Source organism: Chelonoidis abingdonii, chromosome 1 (genome assembly GCF_003597395.2).
Source record: "Chelonoidis abingdonii isolate Lonesome George chromosome 1, CheloAbing_2.0, whole genome shotgun sequence".
Taxonomy (NCBI): domain Eukaryota; kingdom Metazoa; phylum Chordata; order Testudines; family Testudinidae; genus Chelonoidis; species Chelonoidis abingdonii.
Genome location: NC_133769.1, coordinates 130220856 through 130243368, shown reverse-complemented (window position 1 = coordinate 130243368; position 22513 = coordinate 130220856). Strand labels below are relative to the sequence as shown.

The 22513-nt window shown below is 45.4% G+C and overlaps 1 protein-coding gene across 2 annotated transcripts in view; it reads left to right on the top strand.

The window, feature by feature from the left end:
• The window catches only part of ARFGAP3 (ARF GTPase activating protein 3), a 90843-nt gene that overhangs the window by 4241 nt on the left and 64089 nt on the right, over positions 1-22513 (top strand). For both annotated transcript variants that reach the window (XM_032762497.2, XM_032762496.2), the window contains exons 2-3: positions 7809-7927; positions 9602-9674. In XM_032762497.2, coding sequence (XP_032618388.1) covers positions 7809-7927; positions 9602-9674 — 192 coding nt within the window. The remainder of the gene's footprint in view (positions 1-7808; positions 7928-9601; positions 9675-22513) is intronic.

Sequence of the window (22513 nt, the reverse complement as noted above, 5' to 3'; positions counted from 1 at the left end):
GCGGCGCAGCTGGGGTGCAGAGGCGGGCTTCCTGCCTGTCCTGGCACTGCAGACTGCACTGTGCCGCAGAAGCTGCCAGCAGGAGGTCTGGCTCCTAGAGTCTGTGGGTGAGAGGTGCGTGGAGCCGCTTGCGCACCTCCACGCAGCTCTTGCCCACAGGCACTTCCCCCCACCCCCCAAGCTCCCATAACCGGCCAGTGGGAGTGCGGAGCCAGTGCTCAGACCAGGGGCAGCGTGCAGAGCCCCATGGCCCCCTGGCCTAGAAGCTGGACCCGCTGCTGACTGCTTCTGGGGCGCAGCCCCACTGAAATAGACAGTGAAAATTAAATATATATGTATTCTAGAATTCTCTGGGGCACTTCTTGTTACTGTTTGTAAGTGCCTAATAATGTTTTGATCTTATATGAGAAACAGTAGTAATGTGTTGAGGCCTTTCTGATCCAACATTTTAGCCTAATTCTCACCCTAACAGGTATGCAATGAGGAACATGAAGCCCTGTCTTCACTGCTTTGCCCCATAACTCAAGTCCCATCCCCACACACTTCCTCAACTTGAATATAATGGTGCTTTTAGCTCAGGGCTGGATCTACACTATGGGGGGAAATCTATCTTAGATACGCAACTTCAGCTATGTGAATAACGTAGCTGAAGTCCAATATCTAAGATCGGATTACTCACCCGTCCTCACCGCGCGGGATCGATGTCCGTGGTTCCCCCGTCGATTCCAGAACTCCGTTGGGGTTGGTGGAGTTCCGGAATCGATATAAGCGCTTTCAGGGATCGATATATCGCGTCTAGATGAGACGCAATATATCGATCCCCAAGCAATCGATTTTAACCCGCCGATATGGCGGGTAGTCTAGACGTAGCCCCAGGTTAGCTGGTCTGTCAGGCATAGATTAAAGCTTGAATTAGCACAGTTTGTTAGCTGCTAACACAACTGTTCTGTCATGTGGATGCAGATTAGTTCCAGTCAAATGCAGCTCGTCCTCCAATGCCTACCCTCTATCTCCCCCATGTGCCCAGAAAGGACAAACAAGTTCTAATTCAGTCCACTGGGAAATAATTTATGGAGCAGCTCAACTTACTTTGGCGCAAAGAACTTCTGAAAATCTGCCTGTAGAAGTCTTAGGGCCACACAAAAGTGAGGGCAGCAGCTGAAATGTTCTTTCCCAGTATGACTTCAGAATAGCAGCCATGTTAGTTTGTATCCCCAAAAAGAACAGGAGTATTTGTGGCACCTTAGAGACTAACAAATTTATTTCAGCATAAGCTTTCATGGACTACAGCTCACTTCTTCAGATGCATAGAATGAAACACACAGGCAGGAGATATTTATACATACAGAGAACATGAAAAGGTGAAAGTATGCATACCAACTGTAAGAGTCCAATCAATTGAGATGAGCTATCGTCAGCAGGAGAAAAAAAAAACCTTTGAAGTGATAATTGAGATGACCCATAGAAGGTGTGAGGAGAACTTAACATAGGGAAATAGAATGCATATTTTCACCTGCACATCTGCCAACTCGATATGTGCCAGCAATGTCCCTCTGCCATGCACATTTGCCAAATCGGACAGTCTCTACGCAAAAGAATAAATGGACACAAATCTGACGTCAGGAATCATAACATTCAAAAACCAGTGGGAGAACACTTCAACCTCTCTAACCACTCAGTGACAGACTTGAAGGTGGCAATTTTGCAACAAAAAAACTTCAAAAACAGACTCCAAAGAGTGACTGCTGAACTCGAATTAATATGCAAATTAGATACAATTAACTTAGGTTTAAACAGAGACTAGGAATGGTTGGGTCATTACACTAATTGAATCTATTTCCCTATGTTAAGTTCTCCTCACACCTTCTATGAGTCAGTTTATGCTGAAATAAATTTGTTAGTCTCTAAGGTGCCATAAGTACTCCTGTTCTTAGTATGGCTTCAGTTACTCAAGTTAAGCTAACTCAAGAGGATTATCTCAAGTGTCCTTAACTCAAGTGAACTTTGCAGGAAGACATACATTGCGTCTTATTCACTTCCAAAGACAGAGAGAAGAAGGGGGAGAGGGAAGGAAGAATGACAATTCATTGTCCCAAACAACTTTCCTGTATCTTTGTGTGCATGTGTATGTTGAAGTGAATAATGTTTGTCTTCAAAGGTAACATATTTTGTTCATTTAATTCTTTTATTTTTTTGTTACAACTTGTCCTGTGTCCTGTATTTCTAGGCATTTCCTTACTCCCCCTTCCCCCCAGCTTTCCATACTTTCTTTCATGTTCATTTTTTGCTGACATGAAGAGGAAGTGCAAGACTTGGAAAGCTGTGTATTCTCATATTTTTTACTGATGTCCTTTGGCTGTACTGCTGCTGTAAATGTTAAAATACACAATTTGAGAAGAACTTGGGTATTGTTGGCACAATTTATTACAGCCCTCTCACCCCTGAGCAAAATAAGCTGTATTGGTCAAAACTACATCTACACTAGACGCTTTTACTGACAGTTATGTTCACAGATCACATCTTATCATTCCCCTGACTAACACAGCTATGCTGCCAAAAGATTGTAGTATATACCTCGCCCATGTCTGCTGGGGTCGGGTCTGACTTGCTACCTGTTTTATGGTTGTATCTATGCTGAGGTAACAGAACTGAAAATTTTCCCTTTCCCCTTTTGCCAAAAAGGATAGATATTTGATTGGTTTCTTTGTAGTCTTAGAACTTTTCACTAGTACCCTTTATCTTCAGTTAATAAGGCCATGTCTACACTACCACTTATGTCACTCAGGGGTGTGAAAAAACACTCCCCCGAGCAACATAAATTTTGCCCGCATAAGTGGTAGTGTGCATAATGCGAATAGCTATCGCCACTCTTTGGGGGTGGTTTAATTATGTTGACAGGAGAGCTCTCTCTTGTCAACATAGAGCGGCTACGTGAGAGATCTTAGTGGCGCAGCTGCATTGGTACAGCTGTTCCACTGTACGATTTCTAGTGTAGACCTAAATCTTATTTACTTAAAATTTTTGTATAATTAAGTAATCCTTTCAGCGAAGTATATGACTTAATTTACTGACCTTTCAAAAATTATAAAAACATCAAAGCAGCTGGTGTTTGTGTTGTCATTTTTTGTGTCATTGTTCAATGCTATAAATTAGGGGATAACTAATCTCTTTAAACTGTAAGTGTTTCAGGGCATGGGCTGTCTTTATTTTTGTGTATAGTACAGTACCCACTGACAGTGCTTCACTAAAAGATCAGAATAATTAATTGCCTGAGCAAGTTTTGTAACAGTCAAAATAGATTATATATCAAACTACACAGTGTGGATAAATAAGTTCATTGTATTCTTTTAAAATTAATATATCTAGAGAGGACATTACTCAAAGGGGTCAGTGCTGGATTCAGTTAGTCTGCCCAGCTCGTTAAGTGCCACACTCACACTAAATGTGGCCCTAAGAGATTTTGGTATTTCCATATCTGGTAGTGGTATATATCATTATATATACAGAGATGGTACTTTGTGAGTACTGGTTTAATAAATGCATGTTGCAAGACACTAAATAGTTTATCTGTTCTCTAGTGTAAACACGCTGATTAGCTGATGCTTGATTTTTCAGAAATGACTATTAAGCTGATGAAGCTTCCTTTAAAAAAATTTTTTTTAAATCCAAAATCAATGCAGTAGAAACAGTATTACAAGCAAAACTTGAAATAAAGTAACTGAGAATGATTTTCTGCTTTAATTGCCTGCTAGAATTTAGGATCAGGGTTCTGCTTTCCTTGCTGGTGTTAACAAATGTCTGCATCTAAAACCATGTGGGGAATACCCCTGCTCTGTCTTTAGATGGAAATGATTTCACAAACTATTTCAGAAATGCTAGTTCTAATTAAAATTTATATTAATTTCCTGTCACGGTTCATGCAAGTTGAGAATAAAAAAGAGTTCAGAATGCTGAGTAAAATGAATGTAAATATTATTTTAATGAGGTGGACGATTCTACTTCTGCAACAACAGTGGTGTGCACAGTGTTTAATACCTAAGATGCAGTGTCTACAAAATAGTAGACTTCACAAAGTAGTATATACATTGTTTCTGTATACCCAACTATTTATAAATGATACATGATTTCATACTGTGAATTTTCACAGACGACACAGTAAAATAGCCAGTTCATTTAGAGCTAGATCCTGCATCAGCAAAGATACTGAACTTCACTGCACTGTGACAGTCAAATTTAAAAGATGATGCAATCAGTTTTAAGATGATGTAATCAAGAAAGCTATAAGAGAACAAATGTTTATAAATCCACATAGAAAAATGCAATATTTTGGACTACTTATTATGCTGAACTTTTTAAACACTTCATTGTTTAAACATAACCACTTCCTAACATTCAGATATTTTTCTCCTGTGTTCACTGGGGTAGTTTGTTGGAGTCTAGGACTCAGAATAGAGCTGGTTTCTCATGTTTAGAAACAAGCAGGTTGGTCTTATTAGCTTCAGTCCAAGAGTATGAACACTTTCTTTCTTTCAGTTAGAAGAAATTGAGGGGGAGAAGAGACCAGGCTCATATTTGAAATAATTTTTATTATTTTGGATTATTAAAAAAGAGGATGAGTTTGGACATTAATTCCGTGCTGATAGCAAGATTTTTTTATAATGTGGTATAATTAAGGGCATGTATGCACTGCAGCAATGGTCCCCAACCTTTTTGTGGCCAGTAGCACATTCCTGTTTTCAGAAGAGTGTGGCGGGTGCCAGCAACTACTCACATACAGGGCTGACTCCAGGCACCAGTGGAACAAGCATGTGCTTGGGGCAGCACATGCTACAGGGCACCATTCTGCAGAGTCAGAGTGGGTTGTTTTGTTTTTTGTTTTTGTTTTGGCATCAGTTCTGGGCAGTGCAGAGAGAAGCTGGAGAGAATCCGGGAAGACAGAGGACACTGGCGCCCGCAGCCTGCAGCCCTGGAGTACTCTGTCCCCAGCAGGTGCGGGGCCTGGCTTCTCTCCCTTGCAGGGCAGAAGGTGGGCCTCGCACCTGCCAGGGACAGAGAACCCTGGCACTCGTAGCCCCAGGGTTCTCTGTCCTCAGCAGGCACGGGGCCGTGGCTTCTCTCCAGCTGAAGCTGCGGCCCTGCGCCTGCCAGGGACCGAGAACACTGGCTCCCGCAGCCTGCTGCCCTGGAGTTCTCTGTCCCCAGCAGGTGTGGGGCTTCTGTCCCCTGCTGGGCACTAGGTGGGCACACACAAATGCCCTGGCGGGCGCCATGCCACCCACGGGCACCACGTTGGGGACCACTGCACTACAGCCTCTGCAGCGGAACAGGTACAGTGCTGCAGCTGTGCTGCTATAGTGCTGTAGAATAGACAGTTCTACATCAACAGAAGGGATTTTTACACTGATGTAGTTAATCCATCTCTCTGAGAAACAGTACTGTAGCTAGGTTGAGGGAAGAATTCCTCTGTCTAGTTACAGGTTTCAGAGTAGCAGTGTGTTAGTCTGTAACAAATTTATTTAGTTAGTCTCTAAGATGCCACAAGTACTCCTGTTTTTTCTGTCTAGTTAGTTGCTTCTACAGCAGGGCTTAGGTTGACCTAACTTTGGCACTCAGGGTGTGAAATTTTTCACAGCCCTGAGCAACATAGTTAGGCCAATCCTAATTTTTAAGTGTAGATTAGGACTTAGTCTATTTGCAGTAAATGTTTTAAAGGAAAAAGATCTGTAAATGTTGTCGCTTCTGTAGGCTGAGAGCATTGCACACATCAGGGGCTTTTTGTGTTCCTCCATTTACTCCTACCGCAAACTTCCTGTGTGCTAGTCTTCCATCCCGTGTCCCTCTGTTTCAGGGACTCCCTGCAACCCTCCTCCCCCAAAGCCAGAGTCTATGTCAGCCCCCTCATTACTTCCTTTCCCACCATGCCAGGGGCTCTGTGTTTTCCCTGTGTCTCATTCCCCCTACCTTAATGTGAAGAGCTTTTTGTGCCTCCGCATTCCCCCTATGCTAAGGACTGTGTGTGTGCCTCCATGTTTCCCTCCTTTTCCACCATAGCAGGAGTTCTTTGTTTTCCCAGGGTCCCCTCCCTCCATACCATTGTCCCCCATTCTCTTCATTATAATAAGGGCTCTAAGTCCGCACCCCCAATTTCCTCCTCCTACCCATGACAGGGGCTCTGTGTACTCCTTTTCCCACCATGTCAGAGTCCTCAATTATTCTTCACTTGAAATGAGCTCTTTGTGCACCCCTATCCCCCATTTTCCCTCCACCATTCTTACAACGATCTGTCTGGGAGGCAAGTCATTCAGGGTGGTGTTACTGTAAACTCTGTTGGAAGGATGGGGAGAGCTGAGATGTGGAGTATTATGCTGAATGTGTTTGTGGATGCCATTAACCAGTCCTTTATCTATAGACATAGTCCTAAGGTGGTAGATGCTGCTGCATTTGCTAACCAGATGCAAAGGCCTCTGTTTGTGCCCCATATTCCTCTTCTGTTTTCACCAAAATCTGTATAGAGTTATGCCCACTGATGCCTAGAACATTCCCTATAATCTTAGAATTCAGGTTCAAAAGTTGTGTTACATACACAGAAATGCCATCGGGTTGAGTGTGAGGGCTCACTTCCCTCAGCCACCAAAAAATAAGTCAGGATTACTGAAACAAAACATGAAAGCTGAAATATGAAACTGAACTAATTTTTCCATGCAAATCCTGAAAATAGATGCACAGGCCCAAATCCTGCATAACTTGGATGGATGCAAGGGATCCTTCCTTCAGGCAAGAGAGTGGCTGTGTGGCATTTCTGCCTGCTCATTTCTGTGTTATGGGGGAACCAGGGGATCAGCATAACAACAGATCCTCTGCCTCTATTCCTAAACAGACACATTAGGAGCCACAGAGAGCTGGGTTAAGCAATACATGGGAAGAGTGCTTACCATACTGGTTTTGCTGTCAGGAACCCTTTGCATCTACAAAGGGAAAAGGAAAGCACGTGGGACATCGTCACCAACAGTATTAACTGATGCTACATAAACCCATTGAGAAGAGAATAGACCCAGTTGATATTAAACACATGTTATCTGAATCATTTATTACCATAATGAGAGAGGAATGTCCTTGAAATGCTATTCCTTAAACACTTGTTGTTTTTAATAATATAGAATGAGTTGTAACAAACTTATTCTTGGGCTATTTTGATATGAGTTCTCTTAAATGTGCATGTTGCTTGTCTTTTAAACACAAAAGCTTGAGAATATAAAAACTAAATGGCTGATAGCATAAGTTGATTGCGAGGAAGTGAGTTACACTTTTCACAAATATTTTTAACAAACTGACATTATGATGTTAAGATTCTATAATATATGTATTTGTATGTTGCCAGCAGTGTGCTAGATGTACTGCAGGTATGCACGAAGACAAATTCTCATACCCAACTATCTTACAATTTATGTAGCTGCTTACATTCTAAATAGATGGAATGAGTAAGGGTTCATATGAGTGGAAGTGCCTACTTTGTCATTAATTATGTTGAATTTAGGAGTTCCTTAGAAGATAGTGAATTGAACACATTAGGAGCCGGGAATTTCAGATTTCTAGTTCTGTGTGCTCCTGATTAGTTGTGAGAGTTGAGCAAGTTGCATAACCTCAGTTTGTTTCCCCATCTATAAAGTAGGGATAATATAAAATGAACTAGTCAACCTGTGGTCTGGGGATTAGTTTTAAAATGCTAAGCACTCCATAGGTATGTCCATAGTCAAAAAGTATCTTTTAGTGGGAATTGATTAATTTATTTGTTAATTTCTCTTTTTTAGGTGTGTTTTGACTGTGGAGCCAAAAATCCTAGCTGGGCAAGCATAACATACGGTGTTTTTCTTTGTATTGATTGCTCAGGGACCCATCGATCACTTGGTGTTCACTTGAGTTTCATTCGGTAAGTAGTTACCATGATTCTATGCTAAATAAGTGGTAAGATTTGTTTCCAGTGTTTCTGTCACAACATTATGTGGTTCTTCAGAGGCTTTTATTGTGGACACTTATTAATGAGGGAATGAGCTTTTCATTCTAAGTTACTGGTTCACATCCATCTCATGATGGTACTGGCTGCAAGTCATCTGCTGTGTATTTGGGAACTAGATAAATGAGATAGGAGAGAGTCTCAGTAAAGTTCCTATTGTGGATGTGTTCACATTGCACAAGCTGTGGTACAAAGATAATTAAGTCCCTTGTTGGCAGCCTTGTTCAAACTTCCTTGCAGAAGATGAAGATTTGAACAGGCATGAAATTGAACTTAATTCTCTCATCTTTATGATTCTTCTATATCAGGGTTGAACCAGATTTCTGCAGCTTTGCATAGAGATTGTTTGTCATCTTTAGCTTTGTGTTACAAGGTACTGAGTATTCTTTCATGGGTACATGCATCAGAAATATTTAAAAGGACGGTATGCCTCTGTTCTTTAAACCTGTAATAGTGAAATATGGCACCATAGTCTCTTCATTGTGGTAACTGGTGAGATGATAACTTGCTTTCCCTGATAAAATGAAAAATGTGGAAAATTGGTAACAGGTGTAATTTTCCCTGCTTTGAATATTGAAGGAACCTTCACAAAAACTAGGTGATTATCTTTGCAAGAATGAGATTGTCAAAGTGTTATATTCTCTACGTAGGCACAAATGTAAATATTTGGAAAGGGAGTTGTATTGTGTCAGGGCCTCCACCATATTGCCTGCAGTTTTCATTTTCTTTTTTGACTTTTGTAATTGGAAAAACTTTAAACCCAGACAGAAGCCTAATGGAGCTTTCCCTATTCACATAGCCCAAGTTTACACTTTAAAACTTTTGCTGATATAATAAAAGTGGTTAGAAATGTGGGGTGTTTTTTTTTTTAATTTTAAACAACATTTTTATTCCAGCTAAAGCCTTTGTGTAGATGCAATTATAGGAGCAAAAAAGTTCTTTTACTAATACAGGTTATTTCGTTCAGGCAACTGGTGTAAGCTATGCTAGCAAGAGCACTCTTTTGCCTGTAGAAGCTGCGTCCTACAGTAGGGGAGTTTGCAGGTGCAGCTATGCTATTAAATATTTTCTAGTGTAGACCAGACCTTAGACACTGAAAAGTTAATTAGAGTTCTGGGAGAAATTCTTTGCTAACCCTGCCTTACCTAAGGCTATGCGTGAGTTTTATGAACAGCCCAAAAGGTACTTCGATTCTTGGGACTGTCCTGAGTAGACCCTTTAATTTTGTCCTCAGTAAAACAGTACAGGATCCCCATGCCTACAAGTTATTCCATAGTACACCAACATAATAACTCCACTTCCCCTCTGAAGTCGGTGCAAGCACTCCTGATGAGGATGCACACCACTGACTGAAGGAAGGTAGTGTGGACATGAAAAACTGCAATAATTACTGCAGTGGCTGTATGTTAACTTAACTTAAGTTTGTAGTGTAGACATGCCTTGAGTTAGTGTAGAGGTTTTGTGTACAATATACAAGTTTTGAACTGTAATATTTCTTACAAACTGCTGGTTTTTCTTAAAACAATTTTCAAAAGATGTATTTAAAATTGTTTTTTTGAAAGTAACATTTAAAATGTTTCCTCTGCTTAGGTCTACGGAATTAGATTCCAACTGGTCTTGGTTTCAGTTGAGATGCATGCAAATAGGAGGAAATGCTAATGCCGTAAGTATATCTTAGTAAGGTTTTTCTTATTTCAAGTATTTGCTTATCATGTTTTACAGCTCCACACTTAGCTTCATTGCTCATTTCATGTGTTAGTGAAGAATTCAGGGATGAAGGAGTTAACTCCACAGCCCCCTAGAATATTTGTGTATTCTTCTTCGAGTGCTTGCTCATATCCATTCCAGTTAAGTGTGCGCGCGTTGCGTGCACATTCATCGGAAGATTTTTACCCTAGCAACACTCGGTGGGTCGGCTGGGCGCCCCCTGGAGTGGCACCGCCATGGCGCCGGATATATACCCCTGGTAACCAACTGCCCCTCTCCCCGAGGTCGAGAAAGCCTAAGACTCCTGCTGCTTCTGTGCCACCTGCACTGCAGCCAGAGAGCTCGTCTAAGTCGGATTGCCCAGCACCGACACTTGTTTCGGCACCCACGACGTCGGCACCGTCGATTCCGGTCCCATGAAGGCCGTCGTGTCCGGTGTCTGACAGCTCCCCGGCATGCGCCGTGGTTGAGCTTACTATTCCATCGATGCCGGAGACATTCCTAACGGCGAGGGATCTGATTGCCATGACAGAGTTGATATTGCCTCAACCCCCGGTACCGTCGGTGTGGGTAATACAGTCTATCGGCAAGCCTGCCTTGATAAGACCATCCTCTGTCGAAACAGCAGAGTGGCACCGTTCATGATCATGGTCCCGCAGATGCTCCAGGTCCCATCGGCGCTCCCGCTGCCGACGCCGCTCGCAGTCCCGGTACCGTTCTCCTCCTCGGTACAGATCGCACTCGCGGCACCGGTTGGTATCCTGTTCGCCAGCCCGCTACTCTCGGCACCGTTCCAGCTCCCGGCACCACTCCAGGCACCATGACTCCCGTAACCTCTCCCGACGTCGAGCCTTGAGATCTCGGTCGACCTCCCGGCACCGCTCTGGTAACAGGTCCCGATCTCATTCCCAGTACCGGTACTCCTCCCAGTACCAGTCCCCAGTGCCGAGTAGGGCAAGGTCCGCTAGAGACAGAGACTCTGTCCAGGGCTTTTCAGCACCTCCATGGCCATCCAGACACGCATCAGTGTTGTCCTATGCGGACAGCTCTTATGCTCAGGACCGCGATTCTGATGTGCCCACCAGAGTCTTCCAAGAGACCCAGGCCCAGGACCAAGAACTCCATCAGTAGTCTTTCTGGACACCTTGGGCGTACCACCAGGCCCAAGGCGTAGCAGTAGTTCCGTCCTGCTCTGTCTCATCAGAGCACAGAGTGCCAGAGGCCGACGGTTAGCCGTCCCCCTCCGACTGCTACGGAGGAAGCCCCAGTTCACCCACCGGACTCCCAGGTTCCACTGGAGCAGGAGGTCACCCAAGAGCAACAGGCCACACAGGACCCGCTCGTCGCCAGCATCTCCTCTTCCTCTTCTCCAGATGAGGGGTGGCAGGAACATCCTCCTCGGGCCCTCCTCCAATCGACCTGAGAGCCCATCAGGACCTCCTAAGGAGGGTAGCACTCAATATGAACCTCCAGGTGGAGGAGGTCCGGAGGTAGAGGACCTGGTAGTGGACATTCTATCGGCGGATGCCCCCACTAGAGTGGCCCTACCGTTTATTCGGACCATCCAGGCAAAATGCCGATACTATATGGCAGTCCCCAGCCTCTATCCCTCCTGCGGCCAGGGGAGTCGAGCGTAAATATATGGTGCCCTCTAAAGGTACGAGTACTTGTATGTCCATCCTCCTCCCTGCTCACTAGTCGTCCAGTTCGTTAATGAGAGGGAATGCCATGGCCAGCAGGCGCCACCCCCGAAATCGAAGGAGGCTAGGCGAATGGACTTACTCGGCCGCAAGGTGTACTCGGCAGGGCCCTACAGCTCCGGGTGGCAAATCAACAAGCCTTGCTTAGCCGCTATAATTATAACACCTGGGTGGCGGTGGGTAAGTTTACGGAGCTTCTCCCTCAAGACTCCGCCAAGAGTTCGCTGCCCTCTTGGAGGAAGGGAAAAAGGTGGCCAGAACTTCCTCCAGGCCTCGTTGGATGCAGCAGACTCAGCAGCCAGGACTCTGGCCTCGGGTGTTGCCATGAGGCGCATCTCATGGCTTCAGGTTTCAAACCTCCCACCGGAGCTGCAGTATACCATTCAGGACTTGCCATTTGATGGTAAAGGCCTCTTCTCGGAAAAGACTGACCCCAGGCTGCAAAGCCTGAAGGACAACAGGGTCATAATGCGCTCTCTCGGCATGCATACGCGGTGACCCAACGCAGGCCTTTCCGTCCCCAGCTCACCGCCGCCCATACTCTGTGCCTAGACAAAGACAGGACTTTGGCAGGCGGCGCGGCCGAGGTGGTCGCAGACGACCTGTCAGGACCCCAAGGGGGCCAAAATCAAGGTCCCTCGAAACCACCACCGGGACCAAAGAGACAACTTTTGAAGGTGCGCCCGAGGGCGGCGTACCAGTTACAGGCCAGGATCCCTCTCCTCCCTTCTCCAACCATCTCTCCTACTTCCTCCCGGCGTGGTCCCAGTTAACTTCAGATCACTGGGTCCTACGCACGGTGGAGTATGGGTACCACCTCCAATTTATTTCAACCACGTGCCCACCCACCTCCAACCCTGTCCCTCTTCAGGGACCCCTCTCACGAGCAATTCCTCTTACAAGAGGTGCAGACGCTCCTCGCCATAGGAGATATAGGAGGTACGATATGGACGAAAGGGGCAAGGGGTTTTACTCCCGTTATTTCCTAATCCCCAAGTCGAAGGGAGGTCTCAGACCTATCCTAGACCTGCGAGGACTCAACCAGTTTATGATAAAGTTGAAGTTCCGCATGGTATCCCTGGGGACCATTATCCGTCCTTGGATCCTGGAGACTGGTATGCCGCCCTCGATATGAAGGACGCGTACTTCACACATCGCCATCTTTCCTCCGCACAGGAGATACCTCCGCTTTGTAGCCAAACCGTCAGCACTTCCAGTTTACGGTCCTGCCGTTTGGCCTTTCTACAGCCCCAAGGGTATTTACAAAGTGTATGGCCGTAGTCGCCGCCTACCTCCGCCGACGTCGGATACACGTTTTTCCGTATCTGGATGATTGGCTCATCCGAGGGGCCTCGAGAACACAAGTCACTCAGCATGTGGGCATCGTCAAGGACCTATTCACACGTCTAGGCCTGATGATCATATATAGAAAAATCCACTCTGGTTCCCACGCAGAGGTTAGACTTCATAGGAGCTATCCTGGACTCCAACTAGCCAGAGCCTGCTTACACAGCCGCGGTTTCAGGCGATGGCAACAATCATCCGAGGTCTACAGAATTTCCCGACGACCTCGGCTCGCACTTGTCTCGGTCTCCTGGGTCACATGGCTGCCTGCATGTTTGTAAACCAAACACGCCAGGCTCCGCCTCCGTCCTCTCCAAGTTTGGCTCAACTCGGTATAAACCGCCTGGGCAGGGACCCAATAGACACAACGATAGTCACCATTCCCGAGCACCCTAGGCTCCCTAGAATGGTGGCTAACTCCCTCCCTGGTGTGTGCAGGGATGCCGTTCCATCCGCCCCAACCCTCAATGTCCCTGACGACGGACGCGTCATCTCTCGCTGGGGTGCTCACCTCGGTCACCTTCGTACTCAAGGCCTTGGTCTTCTCAGGAGCTGGCATTACACATAAATGTCCGAGAACTGAGAGCAGTCCGCCTGGCGTGCCAGGCGTTCCAGCAACAGTTGCGAGGCCGTTGTGTCTCAGTGTTTACAGACAACACAATGGCCATGTATACATAAACAAACAGGGAGGGACACGGTCCTCCCCTTTGTCAGGAGGCCATCCAACTCTGGGACTTTTGCATAGCCCACTCGATAGATCTGGTAGCGTCCTTTCTCCCAGGCGTTCGGAACACTCTGGCGGATCGACTCAGCAGGTCTTTCCTGTCTCACGAGTGGTCGATCCGCCCGGACGTTATGCATTCTGTTTTCCAGAAGTGGGGATTTCCCCACATAGACCTGTTCGCTTCCCGCGAGAACAGGAAATGCCAGATGTTCTGCTCCTTCCAAGGTCTCTCCCGGGATCGATCTCGGACGCTTTCCTGATGCCGTGGAAGAGCCAGCTCCTTTATGCCTTCCCACCGTTCCCGCTGGTTCACAAGGTCCTGCTGAAACTCCGCAGGGACAGAGCGCATCATCATGATCACTCCAGCGTGGCCCAGGCAGCACTGGTACACCACGTTGCTCGACCTGTCAATAGCCAACCCAATTACCCTGCCACTCCACCCAGACCTCATAACTCAGGACCACGGCAGGCTTTCGCCACCGGACCTGCAGGCTCTTCACCTCCGGCGTGGCTGCTGTGTGGCTAAACCAGTCAGAGTTACGTTGCTCTGAATCAGTACGACAAGTTCTCCTGGGTAGCAGGAAACCTTCCACCCGTCAACGTACCTGGCCAAGTGGAAGCGTTTTCCTCCTGCTGGTGGGAAACGCTTAATCTTACTCCCACTGAGGTCTCATCCCCTCTATTTTGGACTACCTCTGGTCTCTCAAACAGCAGGGCCTAGCAGTATCATCACTGAGGGTATACTTGGCAGCCATCTCTACCTTCCACCCAGGCTAAGGTGGTCGTTCTGTGTTCTCACACGTATGGTTTTGAGATTCCTCAAGGGCTTGGAGCGCTTATACCCTCAAGTACGCAGCCCAGCCCCTACCTGGGACCTCAACCTGGTTTTAACCAGACTTACGTCTCCCCTATTCGAGCCGTTAGCAACCTGCTCGCTACTATACCTGTCTTGGAAGACAGCTTTCCTCATAGCCATGACATCGACCAGACGAGTCTCCGAGCTTAAGGCTCTTACGGTAAATCCACCGTACACTGTGTTCCACAAAGACGAGGTGCAGTTGCGACCACACCCCCGGCTTTCCTCCCTAAAGTGGTTTCGGACTTTCATGCTAACCAGGACATCTCTCTCCCAATCTTCTTCCCGAAGCCACACTCAGTACGACGGGAGCAACAGTTGTACTCCCTGGACGTCCGTAGAGCACTCACATTTTATATTGAGCGGACAAAACCGTTTCGTAAAACGCCCCAACTCTTTGTCGCGGAGTAGCAAACCGAATGAAAGGCCTACCTGTTTCCTCTCAGAGGATCTCATCTTGGGTGATGGCGTGCATCCGCACTTGTTATGATTTGGCTCATATTTCCCCAAGCTACATCACTGTGCATTCTACCAGAGCTCAGGCTTCATCTGCCCCCTTCCTGGCTCGTGTACCTATCCAGGAAATATGTCGCGCAGCTACCTGGGCCTCGGTCCACACCTTTGCTTCTCATTATGCTCTGGTTGAACAGTCAAGAGATGATGCAGCCTTTGGCTCAGCAGTTTTGCTTTCTGCCACATCTCACTCCGACCCCACCGCCTAGGTAAGGCTTGGGAATCACCTAACTGGAATGGATATGAGCAAACACTCGAAGAAGAAGAGACGGTTACTCACCTTTGTAACTGTTGTTCTTCGAGATGTGTTGCTCATATCCATTCCAAACCCGCCCTCCTTCTCCACTGTCGGAGTAGGCACCAAGAAGGAACTGAGGGGCGGTTTGGTCAGCAGGGGTATATATCCAGCGTCATGGTGGCGCCACTCCAGGGGGCGCCCAGCTGACCCACCGAGTGTTGCTAGGGTAAAAATCTTCTGACGAAAGTGCATGCGGCGCGCGCGCACACCTAACTGGAATGGATATGAGCAACACATCTCGAAGAACAACAGTTATAAAGGTGAGTAACCGTCTTTTTTTTGTGTGTTTCAAGTTAAAATAGTGAATTAACTGCTGCACTCCTAAAACTTTATACATCCTGTTGGGAAGAAACTAGTTTATATGGAAATGGGGTCATGACAATATATGTGCTGTTTCAAGAGATTTGCACAGACTTCAAAGGCATAAGATGAATAAATGTGTCTCTTAGAATTCTAGCAAAATACAATAAGTTACTTTGAATTTTCCATATGTTTTGGCCTTAGTGAGGAAGGAAGAATCAGCTGTGCTGAAAGATTACAGCAGTGATAGCATGAAATGTTGTTGGTTATTTTCTATCCTAATATTCTAAGAAAAAACAAAACAAAAATGCAGATTTTTTTAAAGAAATGGCAGATACCCCAAATAATTAGGTTAGTTTTTACTTCTGTGTGCTTTATTTTTGTTGTCCAAAGCTCAGTTTTTAAAGTGAAATGAATACAGATATGGCAAAGGGAAAATATTAAAACCTATCTTTTCAAAATTTGTGTTTTGTCATCTAATACACAATGATAAGAGTTCTTGTATGCAATTCAGTTAGTACCAACGGGGCCCTTGTAAATTCATTATCTAATAAGAGTTACTGTTTGAAATTTGTGAAACCGTAGCTAATGAACTAAAAATTTCCCAGGTAACTTGGTTTCTGTAATAGCTGCACTCAAATTCTGTTAAATTTCATTGTCATATATTTCATATAAAGTTTGTTTTGTTTTTTACTAACTCCTGTTTCAGAATATTATTAATTTTTGCTATTTCTTTACTGTAGTTGCAATTTAATCTTGAACCTTAGCTACCACAGTGATTAGCACCTTAGAAATTCTAAGGTAGTTAGAAAATCAGTATAGTCTTCTGAGGTTCTTCTTCTTCCCAGGATAGCTTTCTCTTGTAACTAAGGCTGAGATTTTCAAAATGTGTGCCTAAAGTCACGCTTGTAACTGTATATTTAGAGGCTTGAATAAATGGCCAGGTTTTTCAAAGTGCTGAGCACCCAGAAGTTTCCATTAAAGTCACTGGCAGTTTATTTGGACATTTAAATATGTATTTAGGAGTCTAACTTTAGGCACAGTTCTGAAAATCTTGGGCTTAGAGCCTATTACAGTTAAGACGGAAGCACAGTTGCTAGATTTGTTAGCCTTTCTAGAAACTGTTACACTCTGTATCCAACCTTCAGCTATATGGTAGCACCTCACTTAATGTTGTAGTTATGTTCCTGAAAAATGCTACTTTAAGTAAAACAATATTAAATGAATCCAGTTTTACCGTAAGATTTAATGTAAGTACCGGGGGCAAAGGGGTGTTAGGTTCCAGGGACATTTTCTTGGGGCAGACAAAAGACATTGCATACTATACAGTACTGTACTGTGGTTGGGAAGTGCCCCTGGCTTACCCCACACAGACACAGCCCACTGCAGGCAAGGACGCTAGGAAGCACCACTGCAGCAGCAGCTTCCCTGGAGAAGAACAGGCACCAACTTTGCAGGGGGATGCTCCAGGCCTGCCTCTTCCCGTCCCCACTCCACTCCAGGCCCACCTCTTCCCACCCCTACTCCACCTCCTCTATGGAGCACGCCGCATCCCGGCTCCTTCCCCTTCCCCTCCTTCAAACAGCTGTTTGGCGGCGCTTAGGACTTTCTGGGAAGGAGGGGGAGGAGCGGAGACACACTGTATCCCCGCTCCTGCCCCTCTCTCCCAGCACTTCGTGCTTAGGACTTTCTGGGAGGGAGGGGGAGGAGTGGAGATGCGGCACTTCTCGTGCCACTCCCTCCCTCCCTCTCTCCCCTGCCAGAAAGTCCTACACACCGCCAAACAACTGTTTGGCAGTCGGGTAAGCGTTGTGGGGGAGGGGGAGGAAGCGGAGAAGAGGAACTTGTGCAATGTTCCCTTGTAAGTCGCTGCTCTTCCACGGAATCTTACAAGCAGTGTACAGATCAGGCAGCCAAACAATGTTATAAGGGAGCATTGCACAACTTTAAACGAGTATGTTCCGTAATTGAGCAGCGACATAACTTTGAAACAATGTTAAGTGGAAGGATGTTAATTGAAGAGTTACTGTAGTAGGTTGGTAACCATTTCTACATGTTACTAATATTGCATTATTTATCATCCATAACTGTGCTCTGAAGAAAATGTCAAAGCTTCAGATTCACCAGACCTAGATCTTTCAAGCAGTTTTGGAATGCACTACTGTAATTTATGTAGGTTGATAATTAGTTGTCATATTAGAAGAACTCCACCATCACCATTCATGAAGTCTGAATGGATAAAGATTTTTTATTTCCTTTAAGCTTTTATTTTAGTAAGATATTCTGTAATCAAATATGTTTGTAGAAGTGGATTTTGAATATTTCCATGTACGGTGATAAGTTCGGCTTGGCTGGAGAGGATGAGGAAGAGCAGTGCCTATTGGAAATGAGTGTCCTGTATAGCCAAGAACATTCAGAGTCATGGTTGTAAGAGACTATCTGGTCCCCAGCTTGCTCAGTTCCTTCCTTTCCATAGTTACTTGCAGGACTAGGATTCTTCGCAACATGCATGAAGAGGTTTTCTGAATATTTTTTTAAATTAAAATCTCCTGTTAGCATGCTTATAGTCGTCATAGATTTTGCACTGTTGCACAGCTAGTTTAGCGGACTAGTCTTTTTTTGTTCTGGAACAAGACCAGGAAAAAGAGACCAGATTTCAACAGTGGTTCAGATTGTCTTGCTGCAATCAGGGAACCTTTAATGTTAAAACTGTTTAAATTAATTAATGTGTGTTGGACAGACCTTATTATTAATGCAGAACTGATATTGATATTATTATAACTTCTTATCTTATTAAAACTTGTTTGTATCCTTATTGAATATAAAGATATGGAAACAAGTAGGTTATAGCCAAAATGCTCAAAAATATAACACCTGTTTGTTTTAGTTAGTTATATTATAACATGTTCAGGATGGTTAAAGGAATTCCAGGAGGTTTCTGCTTTTTGTAACCCTGGAGACAGACAAACCAAAAGAATGTCTTATCCAGACCAAGAAACCTCCCTTTGTATAACATACCAGCTTGGTACAAATGTAATTCTTATTTCAAGAAAACCAACTATGTAAAAAATTCATGTTTTAGGAAAATACCTAATTGTAAACAGGAATGTAGGACTATGTTATCAGATCAATAAATGTAAGTGATCATTTTCACCCCCCTTCCAGCTGTCCAAAACAAGCAAACAAAAAAACCCCCAGAACAGCATGAAAAATGTCTAAGTAAACCTACACAAAGAATTCAGAAAATTTCCTTTTTGAAATTTTATAATTAGTCTAAAAACTTCATTCAGAAAAGTCTCTAGGAAAAATCATGTGTAGTTGAAAATGATTTAAACCTGTGGGTATGTCTACACTACAGGCTTAATTACTGCGGCGGTGGGATGTCGACTTAAGTTGGTTGTGCATGTCCACACCACACTCTGTCAGTGAAGTGCGTCCTCAGTAGCAGCACTTCCATCGATACAGAGAGCAATGCATCGTGGGTAGCTATCCCACAGTGCAATTTGCCACAGGGGAGTTTTGGGAAGGGTTTGCGTGTCTTATGGGACTAAAACATTCTCACAGGGGTCACTGGAAACATAACTTTAAGGTCCCATAAAGCAGTTTTCTCATTCCCCTGATTTCATCTGCAATCTGTAATATTTCATGCCTTTTTCTCAAAAAGCTGGTCTAGCCATGCATACACCATATGCAGAGAAGCATGGACACTGCTCAGCTGTGCACTATTGTGGTGAGCATTGCAAACACCACGTGCCTTATCCTGTGGTTTTTCCAGAGCCGTGAGATCTGCCGCGTGGAACATGGCAGTCTCTTTCAAATAGCCCCGAAGGAAACCATGGAATGAAACAATTCTTGGTTGCTGTTGGCAGTCATGCAGTGGCTCAGCACAGTGGAGTACAGGTTCTAGTCCCAAAAAACAAGCACTGATTGATGAGATCGCATCATTATGCAGGTATGGGATGATGAGCAGTGGCTGCAGAACTTTCATACGCACGCGGCCACTTTCCAGGAATTGTGTGTAGAGCTTTCCCCAGCCCTGCAGTGCAGCAACACAACAATAAGACCTTCTCTGACGGTGGAGAAGTCAGTGATGATTGCTGTGTGGAAGCTTGCAATGCCAGTCAGTGGGAAATCAATTTGGAGCTGGGAAATCTGTTGCAGTGATCCAAGTATGTAGGACCATTAATCACCTTCTGCTAAGAACGGTAGTGACTCTGGGCAATGTGCAGGACATAGTGGATGGTTTTGCTGCAGTGGGGTTCCATAACTACTGTTGGGTGATAGATGGCACACACATCCCTATCTGGGCACCAGATCACCTTGCCAGAGAGTACATAAACAGAAAGAGATGCTTTTCTGTGGAGTTGCAAGTGCTGGTGGATCACTAGGGGCATTTTACCAACTTCAGCATGGGATGATCCAGGAAGATGCATGATGTGCGCATCTTGAAGAACACAGGTCTGTTCAGAAAGCTGCAAGCAAGGACCATTGGTGACACTGGATACCACAAAATCATTTTACAAGGATGAACATGGGTGTCCCCCTGAGGTACAGAGTGTCACACGTCCCCTCTTAGTTTACTGCAAGAGGGTTAGTCACTGATTGTCACATATAGATATTGAAAGATCTGACAAAGAGTTAAATCTTGGAAAGATGGTGGAACAAAATTGGGTGAGGGAAAACATTAATCTTATCTTTAAAAGCTCAGCGGCCTTGCCTGTCATACACCAGTATATGTGTGACTGTTATTCTTGGCACCCTTCCCTGGGGTTGAGTGGAAGGGATATTGCATTGGCCCCCCTCGCCTACTGAAACCTGTGTGAGGCCGGAATGGGGAGTGTAGGGATGTTGGAATACTATTCTTCAGGGGCTGCAGAGGGAGTCGAGACTCCAGGTGTTTCTCTTGAAGGTCAACAAGATGCCTCTGCATGTCTGTCTGTTTCTACAGAATACCCAGCATCTCCTGCTGAGTGCCACACTCATTCTCATGGGCTGCTCTCCTACTCGTAATGTCTGTGTCCAGATTTTCAGAGCGTGCAATATTCCATGTCCTCTGCTCGGTGTCCACTGTCCCAGAGGCGTTCATTATGTCATTAAACATGTCATCGCACATCCTCTTTTGCCTTCATCTTATCTGGGAGAGTCTCTCTGCCAGTATGGAGGAAGAGCTGAATGCCAAACTTTTGACTGTAAACCATGCAAATCAGAGCAGAACCACAGTTCTTGCAGACCCAGGATCTAGTGCGGAGTTGCTATACAAAAATCACTTCCCTGAATCCACACAAGTGTAAAGCTGAACATTTTCATTTCTACAAGGTACTAATTGAACTGTTTTGCTGTCCCAGCGATGGTGAGTATGGCCTGCAGGTAGGGGCACTGTACCATCTACAGCATTGGGTGGGCAAATCCATGGTGGGACCAGAGATGCCACCTCCCCTTTGTAACATGGGCATTGTCTGGAGGTCGAATACCAGTGTTCCCTCTGCCAAACTGCATGCCTTGGCAGAGGCAGCATGAGTGTGTGTGTTTGCAGTGGCGGGTGGCCACCACAACATTTTCCTTCCCCCACCACTCCCACCGTTGCCACTGCTGCTTTCCAGCTCCTGAGGCTTGCAGTTTCTGATGTCAGTGCCCACTCCTGCCACCCAAATTACAGCCGTGTGTTGTAAAGAGTTGGTGAAGGGGCAGAAAATCACAAGGGGGCCCCACAGGCACTACTGTTTGTGGTTCAAGCAATTTAAAATGAAAACTACCACCATCTCCCATGGGTGACTCTAGCTAATATCATGCTTCTGAGGTTAACAGAGGCAGCAATGGAACAGCTACTGAAAGTGTCGGTTACAGACCAGGTCCTTATGCTGCTATGCTGTGTACTGTGATGATGTCAGATGGATTAATATTGGAGTGGTGTGGGAAAGTGTCCTACTGCAATGGAAGGAATAAGGCAGCCCTCTGCAGAAACCTTCTGCAATGGATTGCAGTGTACTTCCATGAAAGTTTCCTGGAGATCTCTATGAAGGATTCCCGGGACATCCCTGTGTACATAAATAATCTTTTTCGCGGAGTACCCTCTGCATAGCCGGTACAGTCACCGGAAAGCAGATAGCCGCTCTACCTCAACTAGTTTTTTAATTAAAAAATAGCATACGAGAGCATGTGACTCCAACATATTAATTGGAATTGCATATTCACCAGAGGTTCCTTCTCTGGCATCATGCTTGTCCATGCTGCTATGCTGTGACCTGGCTGCATTGCTCCGGGGTTAAAAACAGCTCTTGGCTCTCCGGGACAATGGATCCCCTGCTTGTCTTTCTCCCATTCTTCTCTTCCTCTTCCTTGTCAAAGACCTACTCCTCAGTACTGCCTGCAATGGCCCTGGACTCCGACTCCTCAGAGGTATCGATGTGCTCTTGGATGTTGCGGTGTGGTTGCCACTGAGAATAGCATGCAGCTCTATGTAAAAATGGCATGTCTGCAGTGCTGCACCAGAGTGACTGTTCGCCTCCCTTACCTTCTGATATGCCTGCTGCAATTCCTTGATTTTCATGTGACACTGTGTGTTACTGATATAGCCCTTCTCCCCCATGTCCTGAGCGATCTGCTCGTATATGTATACATTTCTGTGGCAGAACTGGAGCTATACCTGTACATCCTCTTCTCCCCGCAGACCCAGAAGATCCACCACCTCCTATGTACTCCAGCGTAGAGCCGGCATGGTCAGCTGTGCAGGTGGGCGCTCTATGCTGAACAAACAAGAAATGGAAATTCAAAAGTTCACAGTCCTTTAACAGGGGAGAGGCTGTTTTCTGTGTACCTGACTGTAGGCAGCAGAGTTGAGAGTGGTGACTAGGGTGGTCACAGCGGAGCACTGTTGGACATCTACCATAGGCCAGTTGTTAGGGGGCTTATTCCTTCACCCTCTCACTTCCCTGGTCCTTCTCGCATGAACAGAGAGCAACAATATCCGAAGTCCAAAGGTGCAAACAATTCGATGTTTATTGGGGTGAACTTCCAGCAAGCATGATTCCAGTTTCCTTCCTTAGTGTCCCCCTTCCCAGCT